We start from the raw sequence: 25,654 nt of genomic DNA, 5'->3' as shown, positions 1-25,654 counted from the left end.
AAAAACACTACTACTTCTGTTTTGGATACACACCACCACAAACTTCTTACATATAAAACCACCCTTGATTTTATTAGAAATGACTGAACTGACCCAGATTTTTATAATATCATATAAATACAGTGCACCTTTCAACAAATGTTTCTCCCCTAGACCTTAAAAATGAACACAAAGGTGGTCAAATCCCTGTATCATATCCGTCTGCAGTGGGAAACATCTGTAAATTCTTGTATCTATAAGTTCATCAAATTGTGTATTCTGCGTCTTTCCAGTTCCAACATTTTCCTGAAGAGAAGCATGTTATGGCATGTTTTTCCTGTGGAGGCAGCAGCAGTCAGTCCCTGATATCTGACACCACAGTTCACAGACTGCAGGTTAGGTTACCACAGTCGCAGGCTCTTCATTATTTAGACCAGCCTCTTTCTCCTCTTATCCCTGTTTTTCTTTTTTTCATTATTGCTTTTTGACAAGAATTTGAAATGATGATCTAAGGCCAATCTAAATCAGCCAATACTCCATAAAACTCCACAAATCCATCAAGATATTCTCCAGACAACTTTTATGATATTTGTATCACTGCAAAGGTTCTTGTTGTTTACGCTGGTGATGGGGTAGTTTGAAAAATGTACATATATGCAAACATTATGGAAAACAAAATTTAAAGATTACAAGGTTTACAAACCACTTAAATAATTTATTTCAGATCATTTACATACGAAGCACTTGATGTTGGGCACCAAACATGTTTCTATCCGTAGCCTTAAACCTGTGAAAGCATTGTTCTTTTTGTCCTTGATCATCGAATGACTCTTCAGGCTGAGGAAAAATCTTTTATTAAAAATAACTCTTACAAAGTGCACAGCAAACACAGGCTGACATAAATTTGTCCAGTGGAACTAAGGAAGCTAACTGTCATCTCAATAGGAGATGTCAATACTGCATGGACCATCAGAAACAGTAACAGCAGCTCACTGCTATGAAAAAAGTTTCTATGCACGGACATAAAAGCTTACAGTGCAGTACATGTCTAGTATGTACACTTACAGGGGAGTATTAAAACTTTTTAGCTAGCTTAAATTCAGCAACATTAAATGTGCGTATACTTTTTTTTTTTTTAACAGTAAATGCAATAAACTCCAGCTCTGTGTTCTGAAAATGTAACACTATATACTATTCATCACAACTGTAGAAGTTAAAGCTGCTGTTTAAAAGCAACAAAATTACACATTTAATACACATTTAAACATGTACACATTGGGTTTTTGACTAATGAACCAATGTTCATTTCAACAACTGAAAAATACCTTGGAAAGTCAACAACAAACTTCTGCATAAGCAGTAATAATGTATTATGTTAACTTTGCATAGTACATCACTGCTCCTATGTAGCTGAGTTATTGATGAAAAACTGTTTTTTGTTATCAAAGGTGTTCTAGTTGAAGTAGGTTCATTCACATTTTATGGAATTTAAACATTTCCTACTAAAAGGGAACAATTTCTTCAACAAATTTTTCTCCTCTGTAAAAAGGTCATAGTTGGTCAGAGGGGTCTTAGATGACTATAGGATAGTAAAAACATGACATTAATACCCCTCACACCAAAAATACACCTCTAAGGCACAGTTTTTTCTTGAATTAGTTCCATCAAACCCAGTACTGGTAGTGTTTAAGAGTTGGAGTAGGGGACATGGATCCCAGAGGGGTCTTGTATCCTGCGGGGGCAGCAGGTACTGCTTTACCATAAGATATATGATCTCTTTCGTTACGGTTACCACCTCCATTATTCCCATCAGTACCTTCTCCATCAGTGTCAAATGGCCCCCAGAAGGTCATCCCAGGGGCCAGGCTCCTCCTCCTGGGGCTTATGGGTACCCTGGGTGAGGTAGGGCAGCTCGCAGGGCCCAGCGGAGTGACCACAACAGAGGGCATCGCCACGCTCCGCTCCGCCCGGCCCAGGTAAGGGCTGCCCTCAGTGGGTAACGTCACAGCAGCGAGCTGCTGGAGGAGACGCAGCCGAGCCTGTTTCTCCTTACGACGGCGAAACACCAGAATCAAAACTATGAGGATTACTATAAGGAGCAAACAGGAGAGCAGCGGCAGGATAATGAGGAGCGGGTCAGACGAGGGGCGAGGGAGGACCTCGACATGTACCGGTTGGGTGTCAGGGGGGTTCACTGGATGGTGTTTGTCTGGGACAGAAGGAGTGTGGGATTGTGGGACGTGACTGTGACCTCCTCCTGCTATGTCTACACCAATCACTGATCTACCTCCATGACTCCCACTGCGTGTGTGGTTCCCCCAGCGGCTGTGATTTCTCACCTTATGCTGAGTCCTGCTTTGGTTCTTTGGTGCCAAAATGTGAGGAGACACATCAACCACGACCCCACTTTCAGCCGTGGATCCCCCTCGTCCAACTCCTCTTCCTCCTCTGGTTGTGGTCTTATTATTTGTTGGGAGACGGGTTGTGGTGTGTTCTCGATTTGCACTTTCTGCTTTGTTTGAAGCGCTCAGACCATGATGCATTTGGTGATGGGGAAAGATGGTGAAGTGAAGCTCACCCTTGGCTGGTTGGACGTTTCCAGCCTTCAGCAGGAAGATGAAAGAGTCATTGAGAGGTGTGGCAGGGGCGTGGCCTCGAGCTGTTGTGACTGCAGATTTGTTCTCATGGAGCTGGTCATCACTGTCACTGAGAGTCTCCTCGATGGCGATCCGGCCTTGCACCACATCTCTGAAGGTGAATGACTTCAGGACCTCTGATGCACGGTTGGGGTCATAGGTAATCTGCATTCAGACACAGACACATTTTTGTATTGTATTATTGATTGCATACAATGCTCAAGGGGGTGAACTCAATAACTTTAAATTTCATACAAAATATTTTAGAAGCAACTTAAAACCAGTTGAAAATCTTGTTTTCTCTGACCTCCAGTGGTCCAACTTTTCACTTTGCAGAAACGATTTACAAGTGCACTTGAGGGTCAGTACAGTATGATATCAGATTGAGAGTTGGTTATGGTTACAGAGCAAAACTCTGGCTATTGCAAACCTATCATTTATAATGCAAAGAGTCAGCAGGCTCGAATACTCAACCAGAGAGATGGATTTACAGACTGGCATTAGGTTATTCTCGAAAGACAGAAGAAGTCAATTTACAAGCTGACTCATTTTGCTAAAATGTGAAACAGCTGCACATAAAACATTACTCAAGTGTAAAAAAAAGTGTAATCCCTTAACAGTATTAACAAGTGACTGTAATGTTTGTATGTTTGGCAAAAAATATATGCTGCTTAATGTTAACTGTGATCAGGCATGTGCACAGATAGGACCCAAGTGGGGCTTGAGCCCCTGCCCTTGTGCCCCCAGAGTCAAAAAGTACCCTTGATTAAAAAAAAAAAGTAAAGAAATGTAAAGTAGTCTCCATGAAATATTCCTTTTAGGAAGTACTCCGCATTCCCCACCCCACCCCACCCCCTCCCAAATTACTTTGCCTCAATCAATCAGTTAACTTTTCAACGTGTCTTGACCTATAGGCCCTGTTTTAATTATGAAAACAATCCAAACCTCTAGCCTCTGTAGTCTGTAGGCTACTCGCTAGCAATCAAGCTAGTCTAATGTTCATTAAACTCCGTTTTCTCCGTCATGCAGGGCAACTTACACATATGTAATTCATTTCTGAAGCAGGTAGTTAAGTTTTGTATGGTTTTGATAGTTTTAGTCACCCTCTCTCTTTAAAGCCAGTTTTTTAAAAAACGGATATTTAATAGTGTTTAATTGTTTGCGCATGCCACAGTTGCACGGCAGTGTGTTTTTCCTGTTAAAATAAAAGTTTCAATCAGTCAATAAATACATTTTGGTTGGGAAATAAGAAGCAGCATAAACACTGCTAGAAGAGGCAAATATACCATTATCCAATGAAAGGCAAAATACATCTTTCTCACCTTCCCTGACCCTGGATTAGTAAACTACATGCACACATGTTAATGTTATCAGCATAATGTGTGATTATGGATGGCAGCAGTGTGACAACATCAGGGTGGGAATTAGTGCATGTTGGTGCAGCAACTGCCCTTTTTTTTGCTTGAGCCCTTGCCCCCAAAAATGTCTGTGCACGGCCCTGACTGTGATGATACCAAATTATACAACATTATCAATGTTTGCTAGAAGGAAAACTGAAAAGGAATAAGCTTGTGGCGTGCTACTTTAAACTTTATGGAAACGTTGATGCACAGTTTTACCTTGACTAGTTTTCCATGTTTTGGTGGAGACAGAACCTCAAAGACCGGGTCAGCTCGGCTGATCCTCGCCAGTTCAGAGGCATCCATCATGGCTTTCCCCAGTTTCACAGCGACACCACTGGGCACTCTAACCTGCTCCCTCAGGTGGATCAGAGGCTGCACAGTGACATTCACCGTCTGTGCTGTTACATTGCCATAGTCAACACCATAGGATGAGGCTGACACTGTGACTTGGAAGCTGTCCTCTGATTCGCTGAGTTCAGTCATGTGATAGACAACACGGCCAAATTGCAGGTCCTCGTGCCAGAAGGTGTTGACCTCTTGGTCGTTTATAGCGATGCGTCCATGGCGTGGGTGTGTTGTGACTGTATAGGTGATGTTGGCCCGGCTGCGGCCGTTGGTTTGAGCTGCAAGCTGGTTGGTTGACAGGATCACAGCAGTCCTACCTTGAACCAATGACAGGCCAGTGTTGTTCACTATGGAGACAGAGGGCTTTATCACCTCTAGACTAAACAGTTTGTAGAGTGGACGATGATGACCATCAGTAACATTGAAGTAGAAAACACCAGTTGAGGGCTCACCCTGTAAAAGGGAACACAGAAAGAATAAAAGAAACAATATGGAAATTAAAAATAATTGTTAACAGCACAGTACAGACATCAATACATTTTTTTAAGAACAGCTCCCTCTCTCAGCTGGATCATCACACAGCTGGTTCCAAATCACCGCAAATGTATTTTGTCCAGAGTGGAAATGGAAATGAAAACAACATAAAACCAATGGATACCTACGACAACACTATTGGCTTTGTCAACCCCTAGTGGCAGTAAAAACACACTGTGGTAGACAGCAAGTTTCACTACTAGCAAAACCTTTTGCCTTTAAATGCTGTTTTATAATTAAATAAAGATTCCAAACATTGGGGTTCAAGATGGACATCTTAATGCAGACACAAGAATTAGAGCAGTAAAGTCTCCGTCAGTGGACTGACTCCTCACCTGCTGTATCAAGTGCAGCCGGCCGTGGTTGACATCATACTGGGTGAAGGAGGTCACTGGCTCCGGTCTTTCCCCCAGCGTCAGGTAGCCGTTGTTGGGCTTACTAATCACAAGGTAGTGCAGCTCCTCTGGAGGGGTGTCGTGGTCCTCAACCTGGGATTGTAGATTGATAACAATGTGTATTATAATTTTTTTTAAATGTCAAAATGTTTCTGTTGGTTTAATAGATCTCAAAGGGCAGTGAATGACATTGGGCATACAAATAATCATCTTTTAACCAGAAAATTATATATCTTTAAATGAAAGCTTGTCCAGAAACATACTACATAACATGTCCTGTTATTACTGTGACGTAGCTGAATATTATAATCTCTTTACACAATTATTTAAAACCAAAGGCAACATACTGATTATGCATAATGCTAAATAAAAAGATCTGAATCTGGGAAGTTCATTGGATCGTTGGACAATAATAATAATTTGGCTTCTATAATAGAAGCTAAACACTGACCCACCTGCAGATTGTCTGGTCCCAGCACGACTCTCTCTCCGACTACAACCTTCATACTGGGGTATCTGCTCCTGATGAGGGGCGGCTGGTCGTTGACCGGTGTCACTGTGATGTTAAACGTTTCCATCACCGCCAAGCTATCCTTGACACGCCGTTGAGAAACCACGTCAAATGAGGAAAGTGAGGATGATGATGCTGGATAGAGAGGGGGAAAGGAGGAGGAATCAGAGGAAAACAAAGACTTGGTGGATGACGAGAAAGAGGAGGAGAGATCCAAAGGAGCGACCCAGGCCCGGAAAGTGAAGCTGTCGCTCGTCGTTTCTGAGTCATCGTGGATGTAGGTGATGCCGAACTTATTCAGGGTGACCTGGGAGAAATCAGGTTTGTTCCTGAGAAAGACAATGATAAAAAAATGATAGATTTTTTGCCTTGGATTTGGTACGAATCATTTTGATTTTATTGCTCTGTACAGAGAAAAGAGCAATGTACCTGGTGAGGTTGTGTCCTCGGATAGACAGAGCCCCATGGTGCGGCAGCGAAATCACACGGTACATGATGTAGTGATCTTTCCGATGGGGCTCTGGAACTTTCCAAAGTAGATTGGAGGCGTCAAGTTTAGACCTGTCAATCATCACCCTGCCTCCCTCGTCCACAACAGCACCTGAAGGACACACACAAATGATCCTCTTGATCTTGTAATCTTCTTTGTATAACTGTTTTCACATCTGAAAATAAATAACTGGCTTTGCAGAGCCGAATCCAAAGTTACACATTAGCCACACATTACCTGCATTGTTCAGTAGTCTGGTCTTGTGGTGGGGGTTGTCGTGATGTTCATTGGCTTGGTAGGAGATCAAGATGGTGAAGGTGTGTGGAGGAAGGACAGCAGGAGGAGAGGACACGGTGAAAGCGAAAGAGTCTGCAGCCGACCATCCCACTGACTGTGGCTTGTTCTGATCATACAAGATAACCCCATCTTTCACCTGAGAGGCAAAAAAACGAAGTGAGGAGGGAGAGGGGAAATTGTTTCTTCAGAGTTTAGTTGCAAAGACATAAAACAACTTGCACACAGACACACACATCCTCACCATGCTTTGTGTGAAAGAGGAAATGTTTTGCGTAGAGTTGTCAGGCATACGCTGGACTAGGCGACCGAGTCTAGGAGGAGCGGTCACTGCAAACATCACAGAGTGGTTTCTTCTGATGTCGATGACATCATTTGTTACGGCAAGAAGCTCCTGATCAGAAATTGGTGTCACAGAGCCTTGAAAGGTAACAAAGACACGGTGAGAGAGGAGAAGCTGACATAATGCTCTAAATTCAAACAACTTAAATTGTTCAGACTGGCTCAGAGTAAGTGGAATGAATTAAGGAAAGATGTGAGTGACTATTTTCAGCATTTAGCATTTGGCTTGTTGTTTCTGCTCGTGACATTAGAGCTTTTTTTAAAATAATTCCCTCTTGTGTTTTAAGAGTTCCCCCTTGTTTTTTTGTAAAATAATAACTTGGCAGTAAACTGATGTTTCCAAATCACATAACAGATCAAATGTATTGATAATGAGGTTAATCTCAAATTAAAAAGTAAGGGCAGGTTTACACTAAATGTCTTTGTCTGAGATGTACTATATTTTTTATAACCATCAAGATATTCTAGTAGAGGTTGGCTGAGTGTGACTTAAAGCCTCTCACAGAAGCTGTGTTGCTCCATAATGACACAGTAAATAAAAAAACTTTCTGTCAATTACAGAAAATAAATAAGACCTTTCATGTACACTTACTGTGGTAGTAGATTTTGAATCGTCTGAGTACATATAACTGTAAATATGACTATGGTAAAGAATATTATGAATTATTTAAATAGTTAAAGAGGACCCATTTTAGCCATGCAATCAATTTTCCATTACTAATCAATTTTAAACACAAATGTGTTTTTTAATTAACATTGGTAACATTTGTTTCATTTAAAAAAAAATGTATTTTAATATTTTAATTATTTTTCAAGTTGAGTCTTGAGTCATCAAGACAAGTCAAGTCCCGAGTCAAGTCACTCGATAGAGTACTGTTACATGTACAAGATAGAGTACTGTTACATGTACTATCCAGTCTTTATAAAGTGAAAAGACAAGGTATTAGAAGCCCGTCTATTAACAATATTATTGGCCAATTTATATAACCTGTTCAAAAAGAATGACAATTAATTGTATCTGTATTATCTTGGCACAGACGCAGCAATGATGATGGTCTGGTCTGAGTATTGAGTAGTAATAAGTACAACTAATGAGGCTTCTCTTTGGGGAAAAAACATAAGGTAGCTGGGGGTCTTTGATGTTGTGTGTTGCCATAGCGAGGAGTTTGACTGACAGCCAATCATCCAATCATGACAGTCACATACCAGGGAGCTTTTTGAGTCGTCCAATCATGATTCCCAGTTGGCGCTGCATACATACTTGATAGTTAGACAGAAACTTGACAACACTGAATTTCTATCATTTTATATTTAACAGCTAAAATTTAAACTTATGAACACACTCAAGTCATCATGCCTCAAGTCCAGGTTGAGTCTCAAGTCATTAACTTGCAAGTCCAAGTCGAGTCTCAAGTCATTTATTTTTTGTCAAGTCAAGTCGCAAGTCAAACAGTGACTCGAGTCGACTCGAGTCCAAGTCACCAAGTCTTAAGTCCACATCTCTGTAGAGAAATACTGCTGATGAATGTGTATGTTGGTGTGTTAGAACTATTTAACCCATTAAATAAAAAGCACAGAGGCACTATCAGCTAAGCACTGACTGACCACGTAGGCCAAAACATAATGCTTAAAATAAAAGCCATCCAGTGCCATTGTTCGATAACTACACTACATTTAGATAGCTTTCATTCTCAGTTTCATTTTATGAATTATTGCAGAAGGAATGAGACATAAAAATTCATGGAAGGCTGCTGTTTGCAGGGTCACTTGTACTTGCTGTACTTGATCCAAGAAATCCTACTTACAAATATCTCCTATCATCAATGACTTGACTTTAGGTGACTGTTGTACCATGTTTTTACTGTAACAGCCCACCTGGGTAGACCTCCATCTGATGATTTCTCTGCAGGGTGAGGACCAGAGAGTGGGCGGTTGTGCTGAAGATCTGGCGAGGGGCAAAGTTCACGCCGTCGTTCACCTGGAATTGAAAGCCTCCAGACAAAGCACCTACACAAGAACAGAGTGCTCATGAAGAAAACAGATGGGCTGTTTCTCTATTCATTCCTGACTCATCTGATGTGTCTGTTTGTTTAAAAGTCTAGAAACAGAAGCCAAATTCCAATGTCCCCCCTAGGCCTAAGCCCTGAACCCTGAGAGACTCCATCAACGTCACCCAGTGAGTGAGTACAAGAGGCTGCAAGAGCTCAAAATTGTCTAAAAAAGAATGGAAGAACACTTTGTAACTGATCATGTTGCCTGTAAGATATAAAAAATGCTACCAAATGTGGGTTTATGACTTTTTTTTTATTTTTTTTTTTTAAATTTTTTCATTTCTTAACAGCATTTCAGGGCTCAATGAGTCTATAGAATCTGGACTTATGGAACGTGTACAGGTTCAAAAGGCCTTTGAGAGAGCTCTTCTGAACTTCATTATTTGACAGTGGGACAGCCCTAAGCCCTTAAAGGTATACACAGTCCTTGAATTTGTGAGTGTGGACACAGAAAATAAGCAAGATAATATAAATACATGCTCACCGCTGTGCACAAACACCAGATGTCCGGTTTGTATGTGATTCTGGGTGAAGTTTAGGATCTGTCTGGAGGGGGCGCTCTTCAAAGCTAAGTGGCCGTTGCTGGGTGGTGTGATGATGAACTCCAGGGCCTCGGGCGGAGTGTCTGAGTCCTCTGCGCTAAGTTCATCAGGGGTGATTTCTGTCACTGAACCCACCCACACCTGCGGACATGAGAGAAAAGACAGAAAGAAAGGGGTCAGTCCTATGTTCTCAGCATTCTATGTTCCCTATATGGTCATATATGGTACATAATTAATAATAATTTTCGCTTTTTATCCTTGTATTATTCAAGATAGGAACATGTGCTTTTTACAATGGCGACTGAAATCTTTTTCAAATTCATTGTATACAATATTTTGGTGCTTGCTTGCTTTTGAAAATCTGATCAAACATGCAAAAATGTACATGTTTAGAACCAATCAGAATCTAATGTTGTCTGCCTTGTCACGTTTGACCAAAGGTGTAACATTTAGAGACCTACAAAATGAAATACAAAGTTAACCACTGGTTTTATTCAGCCTGGATAGGATTATATAATCAATCCCTCCTTAGGGCTAATAGAGATAATCATATAAGTGTATATTGGCATTCCCCACCTTCAAACCCTTGTTGGTTGTAACAACAGGAGTCTCATCATTGACAGGTGTGACACTGATGTGAACGGTGCAAGGCAGACTGTGCTTTCTGATTTCCGTCTGATTGGCCAAAATGGTAAAGTTGTCTCTCCGTGACTCGCTGCCATCGTGGATGTATGAGATGTACTCACGTTCCACCTGTGAACAGAAGTGAGGAGGGGAATATTGATGCAGAGATAGATTCTAGCACCATAAGTGTTGATGTTGAAAATACTGCAACACTTCAACATAAGGAGGCAAGAGTATCTGTTGACAGAGCTGTATATCATTTACTAAAAGCACATTAACACTGAAATGATTTTACCTCACCCTAACTTTTTGTGTGTGTGTGTGTGTGTGCTCAGTCAAACCTCCGTGTCTGTGAAGGCAGTGATGGGCATCCCAGGAATCCGGCTGTGCTCCAAGTGTCCGTGTCGCGGTGGAACGATGACCTGGTACAGGAAGTTCATCCCTGAGAAGTGATGATTTGTGACTTTGATGACGTCAGATGTCAGCGGCAGGGACGACCCCTCATCAAGGGACAAGTCAGACACCTGTAGACAGATGGTAGTACTGATTTGACTAGTTTGTTGGATTGTCACGAGTCACATTGGTTGGTAAGTTGGTCAACTGTTCAATTGATTCCTCCTGTGTGTAACCTTTGCTTTGGAAATCTTTCTCTTCCTTTAGTGCAACTCTTTCCTTTTTCAAGGTCATCACTAACCTTGACATACATTCTTTACCTGTAGAGGAAGCAGGTTAGGGATGATATCGATCTTCAGCCTGATGGATCCAACCTTTGTGACTCCGTTGGTCGCCTCCAACAGAACAGAGTCATTGGCACTTCCTGCTGCCTGCTGATGGTAGATGATCAATCCCTGGTTGAGATCCTCTTGTGTGAAGGAGTTTGTTGGCTTTTCTCTGATGTCCTGCATGGAGAGACAGAGCAGAGAAGCCCATCAAAGGATGTTTCTTCTTGCATTCTTTTGTCACCACTAAAATAGCAATGTACACTTTTTGTGGGTTATTTGCTCTTTGCTGATATTTTGATCGATCAAATTGGGGAATTTAAATAAATATGCATGAGTTAGCATGCACTAAACTACTAACAGACATATTTTGCGGTTAGCAGGTAAACAAATTGGGGCATTTCACTACTCCATTTACTCACCTTTAAACTCAAAAGACATGGGTTAATAGTTGGCTGTAAAGTTGGCTTTACTTACTTGATAGAAATGCTGCTCTTCTCCATTGTAGTTCTGTTGATTGACATTGGGGAGAGACCGCTGAAGAAAACCCTGGGTTGGAGGACTTTGGACAGTGAAAACTATCTCTGAGGCCTGGCTGTCCTCATGAACCACCTGTTCAGACAAAACGGCACATAACCTGAAGCACAAATGTAATCTGTCAATCTTCAGGATCAAATACAGGATGTACAGTGACTTCCTGGTTAAGTAATCAAAGAATACTATATTATGGTAACTGGCTTACCTCTAAGTGCTCCCTGGTTATGGAAACATTCTTTCCCTCTTCCACCAGCACTGGATGGTTACTTATGACCGTTGGCGGCCTTTGGTGACTCTCCAGGTAGATTTTTACCAGCACTCCAATGTCCAGATGCACCTCCCTCCTCCCTCTGCTCAGTCGCCTGGCTGCACTCTTCTCCCTTGCTCTTGCTGTCACATTGAACCCATCTGACAACTCCTGGCTGCCGCCATGTTGATACGCTAGACGCCCAGCCACCAAATCTTGCTGAGTGAATATTGTAATTGCAGCTCTTTCTGCTTGAGTCTCACTATCTCCATCTTTGAAAAAGAGTACACCATGTTTAGGTGGAAGGAAGACCTCAAATGTCACTTCCTGCAGGTCTCTGATGTCAAGGTTGCTGAGGATGCTGAGGTTAGCAGAGGTCAAGGTTGTGAGTCCACCTCGCTGGACCGTGAGGCCTGTGTTGTTCTCAGCCTGAAGGTAAGGATCCTGGGCCATCACCTGCACGAGCCAGTGGATTACAGAACACAGACAGAAAGAAATTACTCACAGCAGGAACATTTTACATCTCTAGGGTTACTATTTACACACAAAAACCACTTATTTTATGTTATTACCAGTAAATAATTTGAAGGAGAAGGAACTATGAGCATCACAAATGAAAACTATTTATAAATAACAATGAATATGATGAAATAACTTTGTAGTTTGCCACTTCGTTTACAATGTTTACAGTGAAGTTGATCAAAAGGCATTTTCCTTGTAAAATATATATAAGTAAATCTATAAAATACATTTAAAGCTGTATAAACCAAGTATGATAACATTAATATTACCTCAAGCAGTGTCGAAACATAATGTTTCCCATCTGATACGAAAATAACAAAACGCCCGAAACTCACTCCTCTGTGGACAAACAGCACTTTTTTCTGAGAGGAGAGAAAGGAGGAGATTTTGACAGAATACAGAAGGAAACCAGCAAACTTTGTGATTGAACATACACAAACAGCAGAAACAACAGTATTAAACTTTGAGTACAACAGAGTACCAAGAAATGAGAGGCACCCAAATTTACTGCTTTATGTGTAGGTTCTTCAAACAGTGTCTAAAATCCCCATTCTTTACAGTGATGTCTGCGTTGCTGACATCACAAATAAAGAATTAACTAGATACTTAAACAGTGAATCCAAATACCTTTGAATTCTAAATATTTTACCACCTGGATGGCCAAGACTCTTCCCTGATAAATTGTGCTAACCTGCTCGAGGTCCCGCTGTGTGAACTCGTACAGCTTGTGACTGGGATCACTGGCCAGCACCAGCTCTCCCATGGGAATCCCCCTCCGTGTATACACCAACCAACTCTCATCGAAGTCTGTGTCGTCATCCCTGTACCGGAGGTCATTCAGCGTCACCAGTCTCTGTCCATCGCGGGCCACATGGAAAACTTTATCGACAACCCTTACAGGTCTCTGGTCGTTTACAAGCTGCACAGAGATGTTAAAGGTGTGTTCGCCTGTGTTTCTATCCTCTTTCTTGCTGGTGTGTCTGTGCGCTTTGTAAACCTTAATTTGAAATGTGAAGGAATCGTGCTTGGTCTCGCTGTCATCATGAACGTACATGATCCTCTCCTCAATTATATCCTGACTTGTGAATGTCACAATGTTGTTGTTAATGGAGGTTGAGTTGGAGAGGTTGATCCTCCTGATCTGGCCGTGTTTAGGGCCGTCTGTGATGCTGTAGTGGACCTCCCGGTTATTTTCTGTGTAAGTAAACAGAATGTCTTTATTGATGACTTTACTTCCTCCTTCCAGGACTGAAAGGCCTTTGTTCAGAACTATGTTGGCTGTCGACTCTGTTTTAATGTTGATTCTGAAATCATAAATTGTTGAGAATGCATGTGTAGTAAACACCTGAAAGCTGAAAGTGTCTCTTGCGTCATAGTGCAGCCTGCTGTGCAGCTCATATTTCACCAAGCCATCAGTGACATTCTTTTGGCTGAAGGTTGACTTCCTTCTAAGTACTTTGTTGTTAAGGTAAAGCTGCCCTTTCTTTGGTACTGTTAGAAGCCTGAAGAAGAGGTCGCTCTCATTGAGTTTAACACCCTTAGAGATCACATGGAGGTCTTCTGGTGTGACAGCTGTACTCAGAACACCGTTGACCTCCAATTTGCTTCGTGTGATCTTGAAGTGAATCCAGTTGATCAAAATAGGAAACATCACCTCCTCAGTCGCCTTTGTACCAACGCTGATTTTACATCTGAAGTGATCAGTGATGTTGTTCTGAGTCTGAAGGCCATGATAAGTGCTGATGTATCTGATCCGTTCTTTCTTGAGAAGATTCTGAGAGAAGGAAGTTGTTGGTTTCCAGTCCCCATTTGAGTGCAAGCGCTGAAGTTCACCAAAGTGGGGCAACTCTGTAATGTCATAGTGGATTTCCAATGCCTGATCAGCCACATTAACTTCTACAGCAAGGTTAACTGTTGAGATGACGGAAGCTTCTCCTTGGTTCACCTCCAGTCCAGTGTTATTCACCAGTTTGTGTTCCAGTGGCAACGCCATAATTCTCAAAACAACTGTGTTGCTCAACTGTTGAAAGGAGGGAGAAGAACATAACACAAATGTGAGGATAGTAGAAGGATAGAGGAAACAAGGGAAGAAAGGAGGCAACAGGAGATGAGGAGGGGAGCATAAACAGAAATTAAAGGTTAGTCAATTGTATACTGATTTGAATGATGTGATGGGAATGTAATTCGTTTGCATGCAAATAATGGAGAAAAAATGTTAATATGTAACGTTCTTGATGTTAGAGCTTATGGATTTATTGTGTCTCAGGTAAGCTAAAACGTACTTACCCTCTGCCCATCACTAACCCGGAGGGCCAGCCTGGAGGTGGGGAGGCGGGTGTGGACAAAGTGGATCTTGCCCTCCTCCAGATCATTAAGTGAGAACAAGTTAATGGGCCTGGAAAATAGAGGTAATCATGTTAGCTTGCATGGGTATACCTCTGAAACTACAGGTACGGTTGGTTCTAAGAAGATTTGCCAGGCATTTGCAAGCCTCTCAAGCCCTAGAACAAACCTGCCAGGGTAATCCTTGTGCTCTAGGTGTCCGGCTACAGTGTTGAGGTTTCCCAGGGAGCTGAACATCAGCTCTGCAGGACTGCTGTCAGGGTCTGACACTCTCAGCACATCTGTTGTCAGCTGGAGACATTGTGGTAATAACAACTTTCAGTTTTTTTACTCATCACATACATATCATTTAGACATTCTGCCATAGCTACCTTGCGTTTGGACTTCTCCAGTACAGTGAAAAGATTTCCCTCCGGCAGGCTAAGCACAGGTGCATCATTAACAGGACTGATGTTGATATCAAAGCGGTGCAGGCGGTTGCCCTTCAGAAACATAGGAAGCTTCTTCTTATTGTTGGAGAATACTGAAAACATAAAGAAGTCATGCTGGTCCTCTGACCCACTGTGAACATACATCACCCGGCCCTGCCACAGGTCCAGCATACTAAAAGTCTGGTCAACCTCTTCTTCTCCTATTGTGATAGTCCTCTCCTGTCCCTCGCCCAAAATCCCATCCAGGTCCGGACTGAGGTCCAGTCGGAGCTGACCATGGGTAGGTTGCTCCTCAATGCGGAACATCAACTGGGCTGGATGAATGCCAAATTTCCGGAAATCCAGATTTACCTGGAAGGGATGGCAAAATAGACACCTGTCAAATAATTAAAAGGAAAAATTAAAGCCTTGAAGAGCATATTACAAGGAGACAACTTGTCCTACCCTAATGTGTTTGGGCTCCAGTGGTGCACGGCCTCCCTCCACTACCTCTAGCTTTCTCAGCAACAAAAAGTTAGGATTCTTCTTATTGTTGGTCATTGGTTCTGTAGTTGCAACATCAAACTTGTGATGATCTGTTGGACTAGTGGTGGTCACTTCATCTGGAGCTTGCCCTGTCATACAGGCCACAGTGATGTCCTTGGTGATGGTAGCATGAGGTAGGCCTGTTCTATTAGTGTTCACCCTAATGTCTCGAAGGCAGCCTTTAAAAGAGCTTCCTCCAACCAGTTTCTCCCTAGGTGCAGAAGACAACAGCCCAGCTTTCCGTGCTTCTCCACGGGCTTCTTTGTTCAGTCCTCCCAAGAAGAGAGGGCCTTTGAGTTGGATGACCTTTGGCTCAAGACTCAGGTTGGCCTTGACCAACTCCTCGCCCACCTTCAGCTGGATGCTGTGGGGCAGCAGGTGCAGCTGGATCGGATACCAGGTGTGGTTGCTGTGAACATCTGTAAGAGAATGCAGCTCAGTCTTACTCCCCTTTCCATTTCCTAGTGTTGCCACCAGGTGACCATCTCTGATCTCTAGTGCAACAAACACTCCCTTGGTGCCTGAGCTAAACAGCACTATGCCATCTTCTTCTCTTGCCGAGGGGTGAAACTCACATTCAAACACACCTTCCTGTAACACCTCCCATGGTGGTAGAGATATAAAGGCTTTAGAGCTGAAAAAACTGACAGAATCTTCTACTGTTGCAGAAAACTGTGCATTACAGCCAAGAGAAACCTCATGGACACTCTTGTACCCAGAATAAGGCCTCAGGCTGGAAAGCAAGTTATGTTCATTGAACACAGCTTCGTCTATGCAACCTCTAAATCCAACAGAGATGTTTAGAAGGTGTGGGTGGTTCAGTCCGGCTGCCCAACCAACATAAAGCCCATCCTCCACATTAAGCTTCAGATCTGGTCCTGGCATACGGAGGCTGGTATGAGAGTTTCTGTCCACGGTCATGTTGACAATATGGCGGTTGTGGATGAGCTCCACGGAATGCCATGCTAGGTCGCTAAGATGGATACCCTTTTCTGAGCGTAATGAACGCTCACCTGATCCAAGGTCCAGACGTACCTGAGGAATGAAGGGGGAAAGTAAAAGTGTGAGGAAAGGCTAGAATGAAAGGTGATAGCCAAGACAAAGAAAGCGCAAGTCTTTCTTTATCTCCATTTATGCGCTAACACAAAATAATTAATTAGTAAGACAAAGAGTTGCAATAAAAGCAACACGCAAGAAAGCAGGCATAACATGTTGATGAGTTCAGTGTGCATAATTTAAGACTGTAGATGAAAGGATTAGTTCACAAACACAAATGCAACTATACTCATGAGCAGCTCCTTGCCCTGTACTTGAAATTTTCATTAAACTATAGAGGCTTTCTCTCTTGGGTCATGACGGAACTTGCTCTGAAATGAAGCCTGTGCCAGGGGGTTATTTTTTTCACTTTGCAAGTAATCCGACACCCAGCTGTGTGCGTTCAGACTTCTCTCTGGCTCTCCTCAGGATAGTAAAGGCCAATATATGAGCTAAAAGGGCCCGAGGGGAAAATATTTTCTCTTATTTTGAAGGTGTGAGGCATCTTTCCGTGAGCGCCTCTGGGCAGGTTTTACTTTGAATCATTTCATATTATTAATATCCAGACTGCGTTTCCCTGTCCAAAAGCAAACGGTTACAAAATGTAATTCTTTAAAATTAACAATCACATATTTTGCCATCCTAAAAGAGATTCCTGTCAGTAGCTTATTCCACCTTTCCACGATCTCAATATGTGTTTCAGCCTACCTGCAGGCGCCCAGAGAACAGCTCCAGAAGCAAGAAGTCTGTGCGACCAGCTGCCAAAAACAGCAGCCCTGTCTGACTGGAGGTTCTAAAACGTACATGGAGCAACGTCTGAATGGAAGCCTCCTCTGTCCGTAGGTGGATGTAGCCGTCACCGTAGAACGATACTAACAGAAGTGAAAATGGAAACGGGTGAGAAGTTTGGAAAAAAAGGTGTATGAAAACTTTTTACTGACTTACAATGAAACAGTGGAAGGTTGATAGCAGCATAGATCAATAGCATTGGCAGAACTTTTGGATTTTATAGTCAGAAAAGAACGCAGTAGTTCAAACAATTTCACTAATATGCTGACATAAAGTGGGTGGTTGCTATATCAATGCATCAAATGATACCAAATACTTGTGTATTTTGTTTCACTGCTAAGAATTTACTGCAAAGTTGCTTATTAATTTCTGAAGTGATATTTCAGACTGTAGTTTGTGTTGTTGATGTTCACATTATGCTTGACATGAAGCCATTTTTTTAATCTACTAAAAGTCTTAGTAATTTCTGTTACATTGAAATCTATCAACATCCAAAAAATCTAATGAACATTTAGTGAGCAAAGGCCTTTTTCTCCGTAAAGGCTATTCCATTAATCTGTATACTATTGACTGGTTTGCCAAAGTGGCATTTACTCTGCACTTTACACCAGTTATCTGAATTCTTTTAATGACTACTAATGGATTCTGGTGCGGATCATCCTGAAATGTTCTGATGCTAATTAGTCTTAACTATTGACCCAAATGACCCTGTTTGGACATTTAGTTGTCAAATAGTCTAAGAGCACAAATGTAGCTAACTGGAATTGAAAACCAGTGTGCTTTAAGCAAATATAGTTCTGTAAATGACAAGTATCATTCATGACTATCAGGCCAGATATAAACTAGCTAGTCTGAACATGGTATATTGACCATGATTAGCCTACATTCATGCTAGCTTCTTTGTGAGGCTGTACTCAGTCGAAGGGGTCATTGGAGTTCAATGCAAAGGCTAACGTGCTAACAGGCTCACAAGGACAATGCTGAAGATTGACAGGCATGATGTCTATTGTGGTCATTATATTTGTTTAGCATCTATCATGCTTACATTTCCTAATTAGCGCTTAAACACACAAGTATAGCTGAGGCTCAGGAGAATTATGTTAGCAATAGTTTAGCAGGTAATCGGTGATGGACTACTTAACATTTTGACATGAAGACGGTGCTACATAGGCAATCTGCGTCAGCATCATGGCTCTCATGGAGGAAAAGGCATGAGGTCTCCAAAATCGTAAAGCATTATCTGGGAGCCACAAAGATCTGTAGGCTAGTGGATAGTGGTTAGATAATTTTGTCTGGACTAAAGTGGTGCACCAGCTGACCAACTGTCTGTCCATAGTCATGCCCTGAGTCTAGCACTTAACCTAAAATCAAAGATTAATTTCCCTTACATTTACATTTATTTGATGTACACTTTAAAAATGAAGTGTTGCATCATCAAAGTTTCTGAAAGGGTTATATAACTGTGAGGCCAGCTTTTATTACCACTCACATCGGAGGAAAAAAAACAGTAGTCTACATTTTAATCGATTTGACCCACAAAGCCGCCATGTTCGAGCACTCTGTCAAAATGACTGTCAATTTGTGGACACCATAACACTGCAAATGGAGGTCAGAAAGATGACGTGTGTGTTTGGTTGGGGACGGCTGACACTCAGTGAGACTGAGTAATGGTTCACATGAAAACCAGCTCAAAGAAAACAGAAATTGTTTTGTACATCAGACTAGTTTTTTTCTTTTCTCAATAAAAAGAGTTAACTATCATGTAGGGGAGAAAACCAAGCCAAGACATTTAATGAAAACATGACTCAGAAAAGCAGCTGTGTACATCTCACAAAGTCAACAGTGTAATTACATGAAAACCAATAATTAATGTTCCCACATCAAATCGAAAGGACGCATAAAACAACAGAAACAACCATGCAGGTGGTTAACATTGCCCCTTCATCTGTATCAATATTTAGGAAAGTATGAACAATTTTAGATTACTGGGGTAAAACTATTTCGGGACAGCTTTTTGTCTAATGTAAGGATAAGTCTTCTTGGTTAAATGTTTTTCCTATAGTTCAACATGATTGTTATTTGAGTTCAACATTCAATATGCATTCATTAAAACAGCCTTTTCTTTTTGTATAACTTGTCTTTAAAAACAAGTAGAAATCAATGAAAAAACTATTATTATTTTTTTAATGCATATTTTATCCTTATTTTGTTTGCCTGCCATGCATTCTTTGGTGTCTCTTGTCATTATGTGTTTTTATCATATTGCCTAAAGTCCCTCCACATCTGTGGTTGTGAAATGTGCTGCATTACTATTGCTATGTGTCATAAGACAGGGCCCAGTGAGAAGTACTCAGTCAGCAAGCTGGCCCAACATGACACTCAGCATAAAGCCTATAAACCCACTGTCAGAATAGCCTCTGTGTGTCCATCTATCCCTAATCTGCCTCTATGATACCATTGCACATTGGATTATTAGTAATCTTCCTACAGTCGCAGACACAGCACGAATGTGAACGCAGGTCTTGGATGCTCAGTCATAAGCAGGGGTAAAGGTGGAGACATATACAACCGTTTGAGGTTATGCTGATGGCTCTGGAATGTTAGTCACGCACATGCAGAAATCTTTGTTAGGAAAAGCTGATATTTTGGTGGTTATTATTAATATTGGATCAGACAAGAGTAATCCACTTCAAGAGCTGACATATCTCTTAGAAAGTCAACTCTCCTGTGTGGATTTAGAAACACTCCAAGTAAAATTAATACAGATTTTTCTGTACACAAGAAACCAAGGGAAAAAAATAGTTTTGATTTAAACAAGTCACATTTATAGAAAATATTACATTACTATCTTATAATCCAAACTTTTAACATTGTGACATCGGATCAAGTACTGCATTATCCCTGTGCAAAAGTAAGTATCCAACCAAAAATATAAACCAGCAGCAACTTGCCACATATCTACAGACAATAATAGACTGGTTTTAACATTAAGCTGCCAATTGTAACAGACACATTTAACTAAATCAGAGGTTGTAGGCTACAACATCAAGACTGCATTTACGGCATTACCATTCACATTGGCATTAATTCATTTAAAGTGGATGAGTGATTCATATTGGGACAACTCATCTTGTAGGTGAATGTTAAATTAGAGTTAGCACAACCATTAGACACAACACTTTTACATTCTTCTATAAGAGAAGCCTTTCTAGGGCTTATTATAACGTGCAGAAAAACAGTCAGCTTTAATGTAGCATCATTGTTCTCAGTTCTCTCCTCTGCAGAGCCTTACCTCCATGAACTTGTCCTGTGGAAATCAGCAGGAGCAGAAACAGACCCACAAAACTCCCCATTGTTAGTTTGGCCCTTTAAATCTAACTTGCATTCAGTAAAGAGCAACATCTGGCTGCTTGAATGTGCCGTCCATTGTCTTTACTGCTCATTAATTGCGACTGAGTTGAAACAACTTACAGTCTCTGCTTGCTTTGGCTTGCAGCTTTTAAAATCTGTACCTGTGCATGTGAACACAGCACAGAGAGGTGGAGTTCCACCCTCTGACCCTCCCCTTGGCCGGGGGGCATAGTACCAACCATGAACACAAGAGGGAACTGTCATAACATTTAAAGAGACACGGGGGGGAGATGCTCTCAATAGAAAGCAGCTTGTTTGTGATTTTTCCTCATTAGAAACTGGACCTTATGTGCAGATACGAATTGAAAACTAGAGCACGATAGAATACTGTGAGTTGAACCTGTCCTTAGTTTAACTGTTAAGTATGTATACATTTTTCGGCTAGAAATTTATCATGATGAAAGTTTACCTACTTTTTAATGTTGTTTTTGACTACAGTGACTACACTCTTACTTGTAGTTTAACTGGTCAAAGATCAAATGTGGCTTCCTTACCCCAAAACTACAACTACTGCCTGAAAGCTAACTGCTCCAAAATGTACTGATGCTCCAAAATTATATACGTGTTATTTTATGATTACAAAAGTTTATCACAGATGATCCTTTATGAGGAAAAATAAAATGGAATGGTAATTGGATTGTACTTTTCTAGTCTTGCTTGCAACCACTCAAAGTCCTTTTACACTACATGCAACATTCACCCATTCACACACACACATTCACACACTGATGGAGGAAGCTGCTACGCAAAGTGCTGTCAATCAGTCATCACATTCATACACCGATGGCTATGCCACCGGCAGCAATTTGGGGATTAGTGTCTTGCCCGAGGACACTTTGACATGTAAACTGAAGGAGCTGGGGATCAAACCACCAACCTTCCAATTAAAAGACGACCGACTCTTCCACTGAGCCACAGCCAACCCCACTAAATAAGTGTAAAAGAAACAGAAAATCCTAAACATATTTTTTTTCTTTTTTTAAATGAGTTGAGTACAGAAATCAAAGAGGAACTTAACACCAAATTCCCATGTTTGATTTAATTCATTTGAACTTTAATAAAGTGAATCTCTTGTGCCATGACAGTTTCTTGGCCTTTTACCAGACAAGAGTAAAACCACCCTCTGGACCAATACATAAATAAAAGATAAATAATACATAATTTCTGATTTATCCTTGTGATATAATGACAGTCTGTCCAGGGTGCACCCCACTTATCACCCAATGCACATTTGGATATGCCCCATGGCTCCATGACCCTAAAAAAACGATACATGGGTATAAATATGAATATAAATATAAATGTATGAAAGTCTGTGGCATTGTATTCAACTCCTCAACCCTGGAGGCAACATCACCACCCTACAAAGACATAAAATGCAGAAATCCTCTGCTGTGTGCAAACTTAAGGGTTAGATGTAATTTGCAAAGATATCTAAAATATGTGACCAAAAGAAGTAGTAGTAGAAGTAGCAGAAATGATATTTTACAAAGTTATATTAAGTGTTGGTAAGTGAACATCCTCCTTACCACTCACCATTCACCATAGTCTATTTTCAATCTCAGTACTTCAGAGCACAATGTCTGATTCAAAATTGTTCTCAAGTAAAGTACAAGTACTTCCTGCAAAGCTACTTTCTATTGAAAATGCCAGTAAAGCAACTTCTGAATTCAATCGATTTGCTGTGATAGATAGAATAGATAAAAAATACAAGAAGATCAGATCAATGTGAAGAATAGGAAGGAACAGAGTGTGCAATAGAGCTTAAACAGAAGAGCGAGAGAGGGGAAGTAAAAGGGTTAGAGAGGTTGAGGGAAGGAAATGTCCAGTGGCTGATTGAGGTGAAGTCGAAGCCTGGGTGTGATTGTTCAAACTGCAGGACACACTCCCTGGTCTGTATCCTGAACCCCGCCCACCCACACACGCACATGCACACACACATACACAAATCACGCACACACACACAGACGCACACACAGACACATTGAAATGTTGCTGCAGCTCTAAAGAGAGTTTGCTCCATTAAACTGTTGAAAGAACACATGAGGGCTTTTATTCAGCTGCTGATTCAAACTCTGCTCGGCTCTCACATGAGAGGGGTGCTGGCTTTACGTTTAGTTCCCAGGATGTTGAATAATAAACTCTGCAGCCTGGTTTCTTAAATAAAAAGGTCACACCCAAAATGGGTCACAGTTCAGCTGGTGAGGGGTCCTCTCACGACGAGAGTGGCGGTGTGTTTTTAATGAGCCTGGATCCCACGCTGAGAGGATTACCGTCTTGTCTTTTGGGCTTGAAAAGTCTTTTAAGTGTTTCTTTAACTCTCACACTACACTAGCAGACAGCTGAATGTTTATATTGAGCTCACATGCAATGAATGAATCTTCTTTGGAATGATGCATTTACATTCTGATGCGCCACTCATAAAAACAAATGAATCACATATAGAAGGTTGTAAAGTGGCATTGTTAACAATCCAAATAACTATAGCATTTTTATTAGCAATTGGTGCTATTTTAGGAAACACTGCAAGTGATTACGTTATAGGTTCTTGCTTAAAGAAATGAACCTTAAAGTAACATTGTCTTTGAATGTGAGATAATAATTATTTTATTGTGTATGATAATATTTTACTCAGCTGGATAAAGTGTTCCATTATAATTTAAAGTAGAAGATTGTATATATTATATTTGACTTATAATGCAACCCAAATGGGATCAGACAGTTGTTAAGATTTTACCTGTTTTATCAGACCTGCTTGGAAATAAAAAGCAATGGTGAACATTTATAGGCCATCCCGTCTCTGTATAATCAAAGTGCGTGTTGGCCTCTACCAGGGTTTGCCCTTGTCACCGATTCTGTTTGTGATTTTCATGGACAGCCGGGGGGGGACCTCAGAATGTCATCGCTGCTTTTTGCAGATGATGTCCTGTTGGCTTCATCAAAGTGGGACCTCCAGCAGGCATTGGGGCGGTTGGGATGAGTGTCAGCACCTCCAAGTCTGAGGCCATGGTTCTTTGCCCAGAAAATGCTGGATTGCCTCCTCCGGGTGGGGAGTCAGTCTCAAGTGAAGGAGTTTAAGTATCTCGGGGTCTTGTTCACGAGTTAGGGTAAAATGGATTGTGAGATTGACAGGTGGATCGATGCAGCATCAGCAGTAATGCTGGCATTGTACCGGCCCGTCGTGGTGCACAGGGAGCTGAGCCTGAACGCAAAGCTTTACAAGTGGCCAAAATAAGTTTCCTCCGAAGGATATCTGGGCTCAGCCTTAGAAATATGATGATCCCGAATTTACCCCCTGGGGATCAATAAAGGATTATCTTATGTAAGGCACTCGGACATCCAGAGGGAGCTTGCTACTCCTTCGCATTGAAAGGAGCCAACTGAGGTGGTTTGGGCATCTGATTTGGATGCCTCCTGGGTGCCTCCTTTGAAGGTTTTCCGGGCACGTCCAACTGGGAGGAGAACCCGGGGCAGACCCAGAGCTCACTGGAGGGATTAAATATCCCATCTAGCCTGGGATTGCCTTAGAATCCCCCAGGAGGAACTGGAAAATGTTGCTGGGGAGAGGGACGCCTGGGTCACCTTGCTTAGCCTGCTGCCACTGCGACTCGGCCCAAGATAAGTGGAAGATAATGGATGGATGGATGGACCATTTAATTCAAATAATTTTAGATGTTGCAGAGCTACTTCCTGGTTCAGACTCTTGGTTCTGACATGCTGTTTCACAATCCAATGGAGTAATATTAAGCATATTTTGGATCACAAGTTCAGATGACAGAGACATATTAAAAACCACCTGTTTGTTCGTCCCTCAGGTTCCTTGCCCTCTTGGAAGCAATTGTATGCTTTGGCCAAGAGTGTTGCTGCAACCGCAAATTCAGCAAGTTTGATAGGTGGAATGTCACGGTCAGACCCACTCAGAGAAAAGGCTGGGCCCCTGAAAAGGTCCAGTGAAGGGCCCTCAAATAACTAGATTTATTCAAATCAATGAATGGGTTATTATCTCAACACTCTCTCTCATACATACAAAAGCTGATGATGATCCACTTTATCTTCTTGCGAGAGGAAGAGGTGCTAGTGCCTTCTCTGGCACTAGTACTAGTTTTTCCACCTGCAGAAGACCATTGTGGGTCGAAACGTGATTATTAAAGTTTTTGTGGCATTGAGCAGGCTTTTCTTCTTTTCCTTGCTGCTCTTTTTTGATTGCCCTGCAACTACATATATTACAACCCATCTAAAATGACACTCAAAAGATGTTGGATGGTATGCAATGATCCAACAAACTGCAGAAAGGTGTGCAAGCCCAGAAAATTGTTGCATCTTCTTTGAGAGCCAAAGCTTTGAAAGTGGTATAAAAGAAGGTCGAGAACAGGAACCACCTGGCTGCGGGTAAGGAAGACAGCGTACAGCAGGAAGAGATGCAGGATTGGGACCGATTTAACCCAGCAGCAGCTAAAACAACAAAAACATTGCACACAGCTGGATGGACAAGTGGAAAAGGTCCCTGCTCCTTTCCATGTCAGTTTGCTGTGTTCAACCTACCAGGCAAAGAAAAGAGAACAGAGACAAAACCTGCTTCCCTTTTGGAAAATGAGTGTACAATGTTTCCCCATCCTTCCTTCCTCACATTTGTATCCGACATGTGCCGGCACATCTATCAATGCTTCCAGTGTGACTTCCAGTTTTCATGTGGAGATTGATGCTGAGGTTATTGATTTTTAATTTGCAAAACATACAATACAAAATGGATAAATAGCCCAGGAAATGATCCACCTGTGCAGTCGCAGTGTTTTGGTACTTGCACAAAAATAAAGTTAATGGGAGAAGGCTTAAAACTCTGTGTGGGCTCTGCTATAAACCTTTGCCCGAGCCTTTAGTCCATTTCAAGTATAAATACAGTAATTGAGTGACACATCTATTTTCTATTTCTGAACTGGTTGCGTAAGTGC

The 25,654-nt window shown here is 41.6% G+C and overlaps 1 protein-coding gene across 1 annotated transcript; it reads right to left on the bottom strand.

The window, feature by feature from the left end:
* Window positions 1-1,290: 1,290 nt before the first annotated feature.
* On the bottom strand, window positions 1,291-20,647 carry LOC138602062 (chondroitin sulfate proteoglycan 4-like). The gene is made up of 22 exons (XM_069673441.1): window positions 20,587-20,647; window positions 17,214-17,377; window positions 15,390-16,505; window positions 14,886-15,296; window positions 14,684-14,805; window positions 14,458-14,566; window positions 12,863-14,191; window positions 12,441-12,533; window positions 11,608-12,105; window positions 11,343-11,477; window positions 10,860-11,045; window positions 10,488-10,670; window positions 10,099-10,275; window positions 9,465-9,663; window positions 8,805-8,936; window positions 6,832-7,007; window positions 6,531-6,726; window positions 6,233-6,404; window positions 5,748-6,132; window positions 5,233-5,385; window positions 4,235-4,816; window positions 1,291-2,780 (listed from the first exon to the last, which is right to left on the bottom strand). The coding sequence occupies exons 1-22, from the start codon at window positions 20,645-20,647 to the stop codon at window positions 1,644-1,646; spliced, it is 7,716 nt and encodes a 2,571-aa protein (XP_069529542.1). The 3' UTR covers window positions 1,291-1,643.
* Between the last annotated feature and the right edge of the window lie 5,007 nt (window positions 20,648-25,654).

This window comes from Semicossyphus pulcher, unplaced genomic scaffold (genome assembly GCF_022749685.1).
Source record: "Semicossyphus pulcher isolate SPU_LCO1_2020_fin unplaced genomic scaffold, fSemPul1.0.p SCAF_22, whole genome shotgun sequence".
Classification (NCBI taxonomy): Eukaryota; Metazoa; Chordata; class Actinopteri; order Labriformes; family Labridae; genus Semicossyphus; species Semicossyphus pulcher.
This window is presented reverse-complemented; position numbering and strand designations above follow the sequence as displayed.

Coding starts and splice junctions, on each gene's coding strand:
- LOC138602062 (XM_069673441.1), bottom strand. CDS start 20,647: ATGGGGAGTTTTGTGGGTCTGTTTCTGCTCCTGCTGATTTCCACAGGA. Junction 14,192..14,457: donor GGGTTAGTGATGGGCAGAGG/GTAAGTACGTTT, acceptor TCCTTTCAACAG/TTGAGCAACACAGTTGTTTT. Junction 6,133..6,232: donor CGAGGACACAACCTCACCAG/GTACATTGCTCT, acceptor TGTCTTTCTCAG/GAACAAACCTGATTTCTCCC.